The sequence below is a fragment of the Hyperolius riggenbachi genome, chromosome 2, assembly GCF_040937935.1.
Source record: "Hyperolius riggenbachi isolate aHypRig1 chromosome 2, aHypRig1.pri, whole genome shotgun sequence".
Lineage (NCBI taxonomy): Eukaryota > Metazoa > Chordata > Amphibia > Anura > Hyperoliidae > Hyperolius > Hyperolius riggenbachi.
The window spans coordinates 67,135,955-67,150,345 of record NC_090647.1 but is presented as its reverse complement, the minus strand read 5'-3'; the positions used below and the strand labels follow the sequence as shown (position 1 = coordinate 67,150,345).

At 43.4% G+C, this 14,391-nt stretch overlaps 1 protein-coding gene across 2 annotated transcripts in view; it reads right to left on the bottom strand.

Annotated features, from left to right (window-relative positions):
• DYNC2H1 (dynein cytoplasmic 2 heavy chain 1) overlaps positions 1-14,391 on the bottom strand; it is a 508,393-nt gene that overhangs the window by 218,944 nt on the left and 275,058 nt on the right. For both annotated transcript variants that reach the window (XM_068266870.1, XM_068266871.1), the window contains exons 71-74: positions 5,706-5,771; positions 4,329-4,379; positions 1,053-1,130; positions 609-740 (exon numbers count right to left, since the gene is read on the bottom strand). In XM_068266870.1, coding sequence (XP_068122971.1) covers positions 609-740; positions 1,053-1,130; positions 4,329-4,379; positions 5,706-5,771 — 327 coding nt within the window. The remainder of the gene's footprint in view (positions 1-608; positions 741-1,052; positions 1,131-4,328; positions 4,380-5,705; positions 5,772-14,391) is intronic.

Here is a 14,391-nt window from a genome sequence, read left to right as displayed (position 1 = left end):
AAGTGTTAAGGTGGCCATACATTATCGGCTTGGCAGCTAATCGACCATCTGATTCGATAATTATCAAATCCGATGAAAATCGGTGCTGCTAAGAGCATGTCCGATCGAGGAAGTGAACAATTCCGGGCTGAAATTGGTCACATGTATTGATCAGACATGCTACAAAATGTCGGGCACTCGCCCAACATGGTTCCCGGAGTAATGTTGGTGCATGTGTGACATCACACACACGTCCACTTATACATCAGCATGTATTGCATATGGAGCCAGGAGTCAGCAGCGGAAATGGACAGGTAAAGTATACTGCACTGGACAGGCACATTTTACATTGCGGAGACAACGCGAGGGCGGCGAGGCAGCGGATGCAGCGTCACAAGCCAATTCCCGTGAGATTTCATGCTGAAATGGGCAGCCGACAGATCTCGCTCTAATCAGATTCAATCAGGGAGAGATCTGTCTCTTGGTCAATCCGCCCGTACATCATCTGATGTATGGGGACCTTCAACATTTCTGCTGAGCGCCAACTTACAAAAAGCCAGTTAGAGACAATTCACGAAGCCAGGCATCTGACAGTTTATTAGCAGAGTCAGGCTTTGATAACAAATTACCTGTTGGAACAAAGACAGCTTTTTGGCAACAGCTGCTGGGAATTCTTGCTCACACACAGAGCTTTTTGAGAAATGACTCCACAGATTTGAATCTTCCAGGCTCAGGTTCTGATAAAGAGCTGGCAGAGAGGCCTGTGAGGAAAAACAGCTCACGTTTAAACAGGCTCAGGACATATTTTAAACGTACAGTGATTTTAATGAAGCAATAAATAGTTTGGACAGGGAGTATGAGGGATGAGATAAGAATGGGAAGAAAGAGGTGGCTTGACCAAAGTCACAAGGCTAAGGACTTATATATAGAATATAATCACAGGAAAGGTGAATAAGCAGTATTTCTCCAGCCGTTCCGCTATCTCAGCCGTCATTAGGCACGCTGCACTGGAGAACTCTTCGGGAATATGTGAATGAGTCATTTTCGGCATAAGACGAGACAGAATAGACTACCTTTAATAAAGCCACAGCCCAGGCTCTTTCCTGCTCGATCCACGACGGGATCTGGTCACGCAGAGACTTCTGGGAGTCCTTTCAAGAGTGGAAAATGGAAAAATATCAGCGAAAGTACTGCAACCAGTTATACAAAAAGAAACTGATTTTTCTAGTGATAAAATAGGTCCTTGTTAAAGCATATCTGAAGCGTATTTAAAATAAATAAAAAAAACAGATACTTACCTAAAGAAGAGGAAGGCTCTGGGTCCTATTGAACCTTCCCATTCCTCTCACAGCCCCCTTTTTCCAGTGATGTCTCCCATTTAAATCTCCTGCTGTGTGAGGCTGCGGAAGTCTTTGAAAGCCCGAATGCTCCTGAAGACAGGTAGCTCCATACTGTGCATGTGCGACAGAGCGCGCTCACACATGCGCACTACGGAACCTCCCGCCTTCAGGAGCACTCGGGATCCCGCATACTTCCGCAGCCTCACGCAGTGGAAGAGAGCAACCTCTGACCCATCGGTCCAAGACTGCTAACAGGAACTGGAACGAGGGGACCAGGAAGGCTCTATAGGACCCAGAGCCTTCCCCGTCCTGAGGTAAGTATCTGTCTTGTTTTTATTTTAAAAAATGCTTAAAGAGGAACTCCAGTGAAAAAATGTAATAAGACAAATGCTTAATTTTTACAATAATTATGTAAAAATGATTTAGTCATTTTTTGCCCATTGTAAAATCTTTCCTCTCCCTGATTTACATTCAGACATTTATCACGTGGTGACATTTTTACTGCTGGCAGGTGATGTCACTGGAAGGAGATGCTGCTTGCTTTTTTGGAAGTTGGAAACAGCAGTTATAACCCACAATGCAACAAGGCTCCCACAGTGTGATGTCGGGACCTCAGTGCTGTGCGGCACTGACATCACACTGTGGGAGGGGTTTCACCACAATATCAGCCATACAGAGCCCCCTGATGATCCGTTTGAGAAAAGGAAAATATTTCTCATGGGAAAGGGGGTATTAGCTACTGATTGGGATGAAGTTCAATTCTTGGTTACGGTTTCTCTTTAAGGTTTACTTTAAGCGAGAGGGGAAAAAGAATTTGCTACCTAAAGAGGGAAGATTCTGGATCTTAATGCGCTTTCCCTGTCCCCCTGTACCAGTGTTGTCACACTCCCGTTGCATGGACACAAATGCTCCCGAAGCCTTCCGAAAGTGCTCCCAAAAACAGGTGACTCCATACTGCGCATGTGCGAGTGCGTAATCGTGCATGCGCAGTACAGAACTGCCCATCTTCAGGAGCATGTGGGGACACATGGGCTCCTGAAGCCTTCTGAGGGCTCCAGTGTAAATTCACCAGATAATATTGAGAAGAGACAGGGAAGAGATCAATAAGATCCAGAGCCTTCCCTCTCCATAGGTTTATATCTGCCTTTCTTTTTACAGCTACAGATTTACTTTAATCTCTCTATGACCAGCATTTACTAAGTCAAGCACATTGCACTGCCCCATAGATGCCCACATTGCTCTGCCAGCCTTTCCCACAGCAGCAGGCAGACAATGTAAAAAAAATACACATCACATCTCCTCCCATCAGACTCGCACCCACCTTCAACTTATTCAAGCAGGCCTATCAATTAACTATCAATTAACATGTTTTTTTTTTTAAACTGGGATGAGAATAGTTTGTCTTGAGGTTCCTAAATATTGCTGTATAGCTCTTTAATGTCATCAAATTCCTTTCATTAAGGGGCATTGGACCAGTGAATCATTGGGGGGGGGGAGATCCCTCTCTCTATATCTGCTAACCCTGTGTGTACTTTATATCTTTAGCATATGACAGGTCTCGCTAGCTTAAACTGCAGCTGTAGTTTTGTCCAGGCTTTGAGGGTTGGCTGTCTGAGGAAAATAATTAACTGATGTGCAGAGCTAGCAGGCTGAAATGTATCTATCTGCAGAATAAATATTCTTTTGATGTGTGAACACTGATCCCAAGGCAGGAATTTCATACTAAAGCTTGTCTGTAGTCTTTTGAGAGATGCAGAGACCTGCTAGCTCTACTGCTAATGGATTCCTCCAATGCAGCTAAAACCTACACACAATGAATTACAGCTTTTGCCTCTGATATTTAACATAAAAAGTAGGAAAATTCTTACACAGCTACTCAGACCTAATTTGCACATCGTAATTTTGGGACACTTGGTTATTGATAATTGTCCTTTAACCTTGTGGGGACCGCGTGTAGCAAATCCTACGCCGCACTTGGGGCTGCCTAACTCTGATGCGGCGTGGGATTTATTCCACTTGCCATTTCCGCTCCCGATGCGATCGTGCGCAGCCGAGAGGGGAGATTAAGCTGTCATATGACAGCAGACATCTCCCTTCAGTGATCAGGAGCCATCGCAATTGGCTCCTGATCACGTAATCACTACGATCACTGGCCGATCGTAGTGATCACTATTGGCAGCAGCGGTCTGAGGGGTAGAAGAGGACCAGGACTCACCTTCCTAATGTTCCACCGGCGATAGTCACTCCCCTCCACTCTGGCCAGCATATCCGCTCGCTCTGCCTTAAGTGTCGGGTCCCGGCTTGATGACGTCATCAAGCCACGACCCGGAACTTAGCGGCAGTACGAGTGAGGATGCAGGCCAGAGCAGAGGGGGTTAGAGCTACTCATCGCTGGAGCCAGGGTAGTGAGTAAAGGCTGCTGGCTACAAGGGGGACACCTGACTACACTGGGGACACCATGCCTAGCTAACTGTACTGGAGATCCGGCTGCCTGACCCCCCCCCCCCTCCCAACATGCCCCCCCCCCCCACACCGCATGTAAAATTGCCTGGTCCTTAAGGGGGGGTTAGGCAGTGGGTCCCCATTAAAGATCCATCTGTTCACCATAGCTTACCTGCTATTTTCATAGCTCCATCCCTTCCTTTGGGCTTACACCCCCCACCCCCTTGTGCGTCATTCTCCCCCTCTCCATTGATTGCAAGCCTATTTGGCAGGGCCCTCCTCTATATGTGCTCTTCTCCACCCCCATATGGACTCAGTGACTCATCTGCTATATTTATCACTACATTGGTAGTACATCACTATTTTATGTACCACTGTTGAACGCTATAATGTCCTGAGTAGCAATGTTTAATGTTGTAATACCTTCACATCTATTGTACAGTGCTGCGTAATATTTTAGTGATTAGCACTTTACAAATAAAGTTCATTCATAATAACAACAGCAACTTACAGATCCATTGTAACAGTGCGACAGCTCAGTAGTGTTGGTAAATCATGTATGCTTACCGATTTCTTGAACATGTCCCCAATGATAACACCAGTGAAAGCATCCCATTCCTATAAAACATAATCAGCAGTGTCACACCATTGTTAAAAGCTGCTTTATATTTTTCCCACCAAGCCCCCTACATACATGACAATTAAAGCAAACCTGAAGTGAAAATAAACCTGATATAATGAATTGTATGTGTAGTACAGATAAGAAATATAACATTAGTAGCAAAGAAAAGAATCTCATAATATTTACCAGTACAGGAAGAGTTTAATAAAAAAAAAAAAACTTCAGTCATCTATGCAAAAGGACTTCTCTGAGCTACTCAACCCACTGGGATCAATACAGTCCTGTTTTCTGAAGCAATTAAACAGCCAGAAACAGTGAGAGGGAGCTTGAGATAAAGTTTTATTGCAGGAAAGTTCAAAGGGTCATTATTTCTGCTCTGTTTTACAGCTTAAAATAGTGTGGTTTTAAAACTGCATACAAAAAAAAAATAGAAAGGTATATAACTGAATATAAAATAAATGTGACTAATTTCTTTGCTATTAATGTTCTATTAATTATCAATACTACACATACAATTCATAATATTAAAAGTTTATCCCAGCTTCATGTTTGCTTTAACCACTTCAGCCTTCAGTCGTTTTTCACCTTATTCATCCGAGCAATTTTCACCTCCCATTCATTCGCCAATAACTTTATCACTACTTATCACAATTAATTTATCTATATCTTGTTTTTTCCGCCACCAATTAGGCTTTTTTTGGGTGGTACATTTTGCGAAGAATTATTTTTTTCTAAATGCATTTTAACAGGAATATTAAGAAAAAATGGAAACCATTCATTATTTCTTCGTTTTCGGCTATTATAGTTTTGTAATTTATTTTTTTTTTACTTAAAAAATGTATTTGGGTATTTTTTGGGTGTGGGAGGTAAACAGTTAATTTTAAATGTAATTTATTGTGTATTTTTGTAATAAATATGTATGTGCAAGTAGTTTTACTATTTGGCCACAAGATAGCCACAGTGAGTTTTTTGTTTTTCTATCCTGCGAGTGAGCACGCTCGCTCACAGGAACTACAAGGAAGACGTGATTTTTTTTCCCAGAAAGACCGAGGCCTATGAAAAGAAGCCGTCTGTTTTTCTACCGGGGATTTAGATTAATGAATGGGAACAATGTTCTCATTCGCTGATCTCCGGGCTACTGCGGGGGGGGGGGGGGGGGGGCGGCACAGGAGCGCACCGGCGTGCACAGCAGCAGACCAGCAGCCTTTTGGATGGGAAAGTCACGTCCAAAAGGCGAAAATGGTTAAAAGGGTTTCTGGTAAAAATAAAAAAAACAAAAAACACTGAAGATTGGTCAATGTGTGGCAATACTTGACTCTTACATTTTCCTGGAAGAGCTCATGGTGCATTTCACGTACAAAATGTAAAGCAAACATCAGTTGGTCAGCCTAGTAAAAAAAAATAAAATAAGAAAAACTGAATCTATATTATTTTAAACATTTAATAGTAAGTACAAAAATAACATGCAAATAGATACGTACATACTCATCTATAAAATGTTCTATAATTAGGATACTATATTAGTAACAGTATAAAAAAACTGCAATATTAAGGTTGGGGATTCTCAGGGTTTTCTTTGTTTTCAAAAGTGTTTGTTAACCGGCAATTTTACTGATAAATAGACTTAGAAACTGATGTTCAGGAAATGATTTAGAAAACAAACAAAACAAAACCTGAGAACCCCGATGAGGAGATGGACTAGTCCATAACCTCTCAGATTTTAACTGCTTACATTTTTTGCAGCAGTGGTCTCATATAATGACATGCATATTTTTATTGATTAAAGGATACCCGAAGTGACATGTGACAGGATGAGATAGACATGGGTATGTACAGTGCCTAGCACACAAATAACTATGCTGTGTTCCTTTTTTTCTTTCTCTGCCTAAAAGAGTTAAATATCAGGTATGTAAGTGGCTGACTCAGTCCTGACACAGACAGGAAGTTACTACAGTGTGACCCTCACTGATAAGAAATTCCAACTATAAAACACTTTCCTAGCAGAAAATGGCTTCTAAGAGCAAGAAAGAGATAAAACGGGGAATTTCTTATCAGTGAGGGTCACACTGTAGTCACTTCCTGTCTGAGTCAGGACTGAGTCAGCCACCTACATACCTGATATTTAACTCTTTCAGGCAGAGAAAGAAAAAAAAAAAAGAACACAGCATAGTTATATGTGTGTTTGGCACTGTACATACACAAGTCTATCTCATGTCATATGCCGCTTCGGGTATCCTTTAAGAAAATCTACAAAGCATGACAAACACCTAAAATAAATGTTTAAACTCATGCAGTGTTCAGTAAAACATTTCTCAATACAGTATAGAACTACGGTATGCATTAGATTTTAACAAGCCTAATATCCCAACCCTGTCAATAATCTCAAATCCACGTCCTAAATCCACAAGCGTTCCTAGACTTCTGAATACAGAACAAGTTAAGACTTCAGGGCAAAGCCAGCCAATTCAGATGAAGTTCTTGCCAACGAGCAACTCAAATTAAACATCTTTCCTTCACTGGTGCCCTATGCACAAAGCTTTCAGATGCCAATCCATCCCTTGCCAAGATAACCCGAGCTGGAGTTTATCTGCATCCCAGCGATTCTTTTGGTTGATTAATTCCCTAGTGCTGTTTGTAAACAAAACTCTGCCAGAAACAAATGTGGCAGCGGGATAAATAAATATTAATTGTTGATACAGGTTTCAGTGAATTCTGGTGAGTACAATACATTCTCTAGCTCACAGGACCAGTCATCTAGGGTGACTAGTCATCTAGAAAATTAAAGTAAACCTTTAATTAAAAAAAAAAGAAAAAAGTTACCTCAGTAGAAGGAAGCCGTAAAATGGGCTAATTCACCCACATCGGTGCCCCTCACCAATACTTATTCTAAACTGGACCTTCCACTATGAAGGTGGAAGTGTGGGAAGATGGAGAGCAGTGTGGTGCGAATTGGCGAGAGGTGAAAGCTTAGGTGAGTTAAACCCCCATCTGCCCGCCCCCCCGAATGGTCCAGGACAATTTTACTTTTCACTAAATTGGCCTCGCTCATCCTTAGGCCTTGTTCACATTAGGCACCGCGTATGGCCGTGAGTTCGGGATGCAAGCGCACCCGATCACAAGCCATCTGCGTTGCCGTGCGCTGCTGATTCCATTCATCACAGTGAAAGGGATCAGTGATGTGATTAGACAAAAATGAGTGCAGCAGGGTGCATACTCTGAACGTCAGAAGTGCTATCTATGTACTTCTGATGTTCTTGCTGATCGTACACCATTTACGCTGCCGAAATGCGCACAGCACACGTATAGTGTGAACAAGACCTTACTGGTGGATCGGCGTGAAACATTTCATTATAGATACAATAACATCTGGTTTCAATATTGGGAGTAATTCAGATTCTTTAATGCAGGGGACTGATTAAATATAACCTTTTCTTTCGTTCTGAAGAATCTTATAAAAAATACGATAATTTGCTGAGAATCGCACCATTATTGTTGCACCTGCTACAATAGAGTTCTTTTAGAGGAAATCTCTACTGGACTGTGAGCAACAATGACGAGTAGTGATGAGCAAAGAATTGTCCAAAGATTTGAACTTGCAAAGACTCTGAAAGAGAAAGTAGTAGTGTATTGTACCATGTTAGAAACTCAGCCGATCAAACCTAAAGACTCATACACATGAGAAACGTTTCCGCCAACATGTAGGTGGACACGACAAGTAGTTTATGAAACAATTACGTACACATGGGCTGATCAACCCACTCATTTGAATACTGCATATGGAAGCAAATGTCGGGTTCAAAACAACAAACGTCCGCAAACAACAAATGTCCGCATTCAAAACAACAAATGTCCGCATTCAAAACAACAAATGTCCGCATTAAAACCACTTGTGCACATTCAGCCAACTTGCGCGATAGTTGGGCACTTTGATCTGCCAGATGGATTTGGCAAACAATTTGTTATCAGTTGGTCATACACACGCCCAACTATCGTCCAACAGACCAAGTACAGGTAGTCCTCGGTTAACGAATGAGATAAAGACTGTAGGTTCTTTCTTAACCTGAATCTGTTCTTAAGTCGGAACATTGTGCCATCTCTGTCCCTTGTACCTCCGCTGTGCCCCCCTGTGCCTCCAGTGTCTCCCTCTGTGTCTCCTCTGCCCTCTTTACCTGTTTATACAAGTTTAAACGCCATTTTTTCTTTGATTTTTTTAAAATCTATTTTCTCAAAAACTACAAGCCCAATTTGAAAAAAAAATTGTTGGCTTGTTCTCATGGGAACAGAGAATCCATGCCGTTCGTACCGGTGGTTTGTTCATAAGTCGGGGACTACCTGTATAGACGACAGTTGGGCAGAAAAGTTGCACGTGTGTACGAGCCTTAAAGAGAGTCTGAAGCAAGAATAAATCTCGCTTCAGAGCTCATATTCAGCAGGGGCATGTGTGCCCTGCTAAACCGCCACTATCGTGCCGCACAACGGGGGTCCCTTACCCCCCAAATCCCCTCCGTCCTCGCCGAGGATCTCTTCCGGATAGAGGCAGGGCTAACCGCCGCAGCCCTGCCTCACGCGCGTTTGTCAGCGCGTATCTCCGCCTCTCCCCCGCCCCTTCTCAGTCTTCCTTCGCTGAGAGGGGCGGGGGAGAGGCGGCGATGCGCCGCTGATAGACAGCGCTGAGAGGCAGGGCTGCAGCCGTTAGCCCTGCCTCAACATCAGCAAAATTTATGACCAAGTTGGTCGTAGATTTTGCAGGGGGGGGTTTGGGGGTGAAGGGACCCCCGTTTAGCCGCAGGATAGCGGCGTTTTAGCAGGGGCACACACCTGCTGAATATAAGCACTGAAGCGAGATTTATTCTCGCTTCAGAGTCTCTTTAAGAGGTACTGATCAATTAGAGGGCCTTGGTCAATTAATTAGCAATCAGAGACTGTGATTGCAGAAAATAAAGCCAGCGCTCTCCACATGGGCTGCATCTGAATGACTTATCACCTCATGTGCACCGCCTATATAGCTCAAATACACACTCAGCAATCAATCAAACGCAAGAGACTGTGATTGGCTGAATTTAATTTCATCCACGGGTCAGTGAAGATTTGCGTGTTAGGTGCATTTTTATCACTAAGGGCTTGTTTCCAGTACACACTGATTCTGGATGCAGAAAACTGACTCCAATTAATGCCTATGGGAAATCTGCATACAAAAAAATCATGTTTAGTGGAAACAGGCCCTTCATTCATTGGAATCCACATGTAGTGGAAACAGGCCCTTCATTCATTGGAATCCAAGTGTAGTGGAAACAGGCCCTTCATTCATTGGAATCCACATGTAGTGGAAACAGGCCCTTCATTCATTGGAATCCACATGTAGTGGAAACAGGCCCTTCATTCATTGGAATCCACGTGTAGTGGAAACAGGCCCTTCATTCATTGGAATCCACATGTAGTGGAAACATGCCCACATGTAGTGTAAACAGGCCCTTCATTCATTGCAATCCGCATGTAGTGTAAACAGGCCCTTTATTCATTGGAATCCGTGTGTAGTGTAAACAGGCCCATCGGCATTCATTGTGTTCCGTGTGTAGTGGAAACAGGCCCATAGGCATTCACTGGAATCCACATGTAGTGGAAAGAGGCCCTTCATTCACTGGAATCCACGTGTAGTGGAAACAGGCCCGTAGGCCTAATTTCCATATAGTGCGCTTTCATGCATGCTTATGGAAACGCGATCGCAAGGACAGCAGACGTTCACTTTTGAATCGCAGTGTATGGTTGCCTGCATTTTGGGGTGATTGCGCCCGCGATCCCATTCAGTATAATGAATGGGATCGCAAACTCTGTCCCCACGTAGTGACACGTAACGCAGAGCTGCGTGGATCTGCGTTGCAGTGGAAACGAGCCCTAATGCTGACAGATGATGATAATAATGACTGCTGTGAAAAATATGGCTTTGTAATACAATAGAGTATAATTGGGACAATACAGGTAGAGGTCCTCTGCTATACAGCTTCTCAAAGGATAAAAGTGGGCTGATAAGATCCCTTCTGTTTCCACCAACTGATACCCACACACTGCTCAGTTAAGGCCCATGCAACCAGACGATTAAAAAATGTTCAACGACGGCGGCTTGTGTGCGATAATCATTTGCTTTGAACGAAGGCCATGTTGGATCCAATTGTGGACGGTTGTTCCGATCGCCATTGAGCCCCACGTTAATTACTGAGATTGTTTAATGACCTGTTTATTCCTAAATTCGGAATTGTGAAAGATGGATCGGAGGAACGATCATTTATCTCCATGTGTCCCTCTGATCCATCTTCCACGGTCGTGTGGTGAGTATGTAGCTTTAGTGTTAGATCATGTAAACAATCGATATCTTCTGTACATTGATCTCACACACACACACTTTGATCAGAGGAAAGCTAAAAAAGTCTGGAATTGCCATTGTTTCATCAGATTCAATATGTAGACTGAGTCTAATATCTAATCTATTGCAGAAATCTACAAGTATATAGCCACTTTCAGACCTTCGGTAATGCATCTGTGCAGATAATTTTGATCTCATTCCAAGACTTTGACACAATTTCCATTGGAATGGTTAACAGAATCAATTGCTTTTCTGAAATCAGAAACACAGGGAAACGGGAGCAGAGGGTGTCAATCTTGATTTGAATATTGTCTACATCCTGCATATATGAATGTTAAAACTTCGGTCTGGAAAGTAATGGGCTGTTCTGAAGAAATAAAAAAAACAGAGGCAATGTTAGCTTTTCACTGAAGCAATTTCAGCATTCGCTAAGCAAATGTCTCTGATTTATTTATTTTTTGTGTGTGTGTTCTCAGGAAAACATTGAATTCTGACTTTATAGCCTTTTTTTTAGGATATGCCATCTTCAGCATGACCAACCTTTTCTGTATTGACTTCGCATCCAGACCTTGTTTCCCCTTATGGACCAGAGCAGTTTTAATATTTTAGCTATGTCCCTATTTAATCAGCAGTAACTTTATTTTTTATTTATTTATTATGATTATTTTCAAGACAAACTAGACTCTCATTGTATGGCATTTTTCCCTTAAAGCAATTTTGTTTTCAATGTACTTTAATGGGAAAAAAAAAAATCGAAAAAAAAAGTCTCAGTTTTAACAATTCCAGTTTAAAAAAAAAAAGTGCTACTGTAGATAAAAAAATTTGTTGGGCTATATCTACTGTTTATCACTAGAGATGTGGCGAACATCTCTAAATTCATGGGCCTCTTACTACTTCCGGGTCGCAATGACCCGGAGTAGTACGCCTGCGCTGCCCGGCGGAGCGCGTCCTAGATCGCGCTCCCGTTGCCGGGCACTCTCTGCGCATGTGCGTGACGTCATGAGTGACGTCACGCTCATGCGCAGAGAGCGCCCGGCAACAGGAGCGCGATCTAGGACGCGCTCCGCCGGGCAGCGCAGGCGTACTACTCCGGGTCATTGCGACCCGGAAGTAGTAAGAGGCCCAGAGAGGTTCGCCAGGCGAACTGTTCGGCCCAACTCTATTTATCACACACTTAGATTATGTTCCTGTCATAATTTATGGTGAGGATATTTGATTCTGAAATAATGTTACTGTATGTATTTTTCACTATGAACTAAGAAAATAATAGTATTTTTAATGGTAAAAATCAATCGTATTGGCTCAGGGAACATATATTCCCTTTCACCAATTAGTGCTGTAGCAGATAGTGCCAAAGGTGTGCACAGGAGCAAGCCCAATCCTGCACAGTTGTGCTTAAGCTATAGGGCGTATATATCCTCGTGGCTTAGAGGAAGTCATAGAGGAGGTAGATATACTGTACTGGTGGACAAAGTGGTTAAATATTTAGTGCCAGGAGACTGTACTGTCAACATGCTTCAATGCAACAGTGTAGTCAAAGAAGAATTCCCCAATGTAAAACGAAGTTACATCACATATGGCAGTTCTTTTTCAGCCAAAAAGAGGCCATTTTCCACTAGCTACTGCGGTATGTGGGCCTTTATGCTTTCAATTCCAAGGAACTTTACTGAATGTGACCTAATGATTAAGATTGCTTATATTTTACAACATTCATTTATAAATTATGTGTGCATTGTTTGTCTACTGTAAATACTTCCCTCTCTGTGACTTCCGGCAAATTCTGAAATTTATCACAGGTGGCAAAATCTTTACTCCTGGCAAGGTGCTTCACTGCTGAATGATTGTTTATGTTCTCCAAATTGAGCACTACTGCGATTCTGATTTGCCAAAATTATTACTGAGGTGTTTGTAGCATTTTCAGATTTTGGGCCTTAAATTCCCTGAAATCGCTCCAGAAACCACTGTTTTTAGGGGCAATATCGCTCTAAAAAACGTTAGTGTTTTTGAGAGAAATTTTCATTTTCTAGTGGGTCACAACCCTAGAGTACATGACAGTTACAAAAACCTTAATGAAGAGCCATGTTTAGGAAGTCTGAAGGGGGGGTCTACATGACTGATGCTTTTCAGGATGAGCCATTCACAGTGAGTCTGGATGCATTTACTGAGGTCTACATCTGTATAAAGCAAAGTCTTGAATATTCACCACTGGCAGGACAGACGCTCACGATTTGCTCACTATCTGTGATGACATTCCTTTACAGAACTGCCCTATGGTTAAATGTACTTACTTCAGCATCAGTTATCAGTATCAGAAGGATACTTTCGTTTGCATGGAGTTTAGAATATAAAGGCCCATATGCAATTCCCTTTTTCTCATAGGTGATATTTTCACACATTGTCATAAAATGTTTTTTTTTTAACCACCACCAGCAGGAAAATACTCAAAATAATTTTGACAGCACCTTTTCACCTACTTTGTGGTTCTTTTTCAATTTTAGCGTGCTGAAAAGTTATTTTAAACAAAGGATGGAAAATGATCCCCTAGAAAAAAAATTTGGAAATGTGAACTGAATAAGGGTCCAGGGCCCAGATGCAATTAACATTTTCTCCTAAGTTTTCTCCAAGGTGATATTTTCACAACTTGTCAATAAAATGCTTTAAAGACCAACAGCAAGCAAGAAAATACCGTATTTTTCGCCGTATAAGACGCTCCGGCATATAAGACGCACCCAGATTTAGAGGGCAAAAATCAGGAAAAAAAGAAAAAACTAAACCTAGGTGTGTCTATGATGCAGGGGTGTCTTAAGGACTTTTTACCTCCCCCTTTCCAGTTACATTACATACTATTACACCACATATGGGGACAGTGTTATGTGCTGTGTCTCCCTGTGCCTGCTGTGTCCCCCTGTGCCTGCTGTGTCCCCCTGTTCTGCCTGCTGTGTCCCCCTGTGCTGCCTGCAGCCCCCTGTGCCAGTGTCCCCCGTCCCCCTGTTGTGGCAGTGTCCCCCTGTTGTGGCAGTGTCCCCCTGTTGTGGCAGTGTCCCCTAGTTGTGCCAGTGTCCCCTATTGTGCCAGTGTCCCCTGTGGCAGTGTCCCCCTGTGGCAGTGTTGTGCCAGTGTCCCCCTGTTGTGCCAGTGTCCCCCTGTTGTAGCAGTGTCCCCTGTGGTAGCGTCCCCTGTGCCTGTGGCCCCGTTGTCCGTGTGTCCTCCAGTGCCGGTGTCCCTCTGTGCAGGTAGTGTGAGTACACATACATTACCTGCTCCTGCCGCCGCGCTCCTGGCTCCCCGATCCTCTTCTTCCATCTACCGCTGCCCGCTGCTGCCCCCGCCGAACATCGCTGGCCGGTCTTAGCCGCATGGATACGCTATCAGCACACCACGTGCCGGGGTCACGCATGCCGGCGAACAACGCTGGCCGGTCCTAATTATCCGCGCAGGGATACGCTATCAGCGTGCGCCGGGTCACACATGCGTATGCGTGACCCCAGCGCACGTGGTGTGCTGATAGTGTATCCCTGCGCGGCTAATTAGGACCGGCCAGCGTTCGGCGGCATGCGTGACCCCGGCACGTGGTGTGCTGATAGCGTATCCCTGCGGCTAATTAAGACCGGCCAGCGATGTTCGGTGGGGGCAGCAGCGGGCAGCGGTAG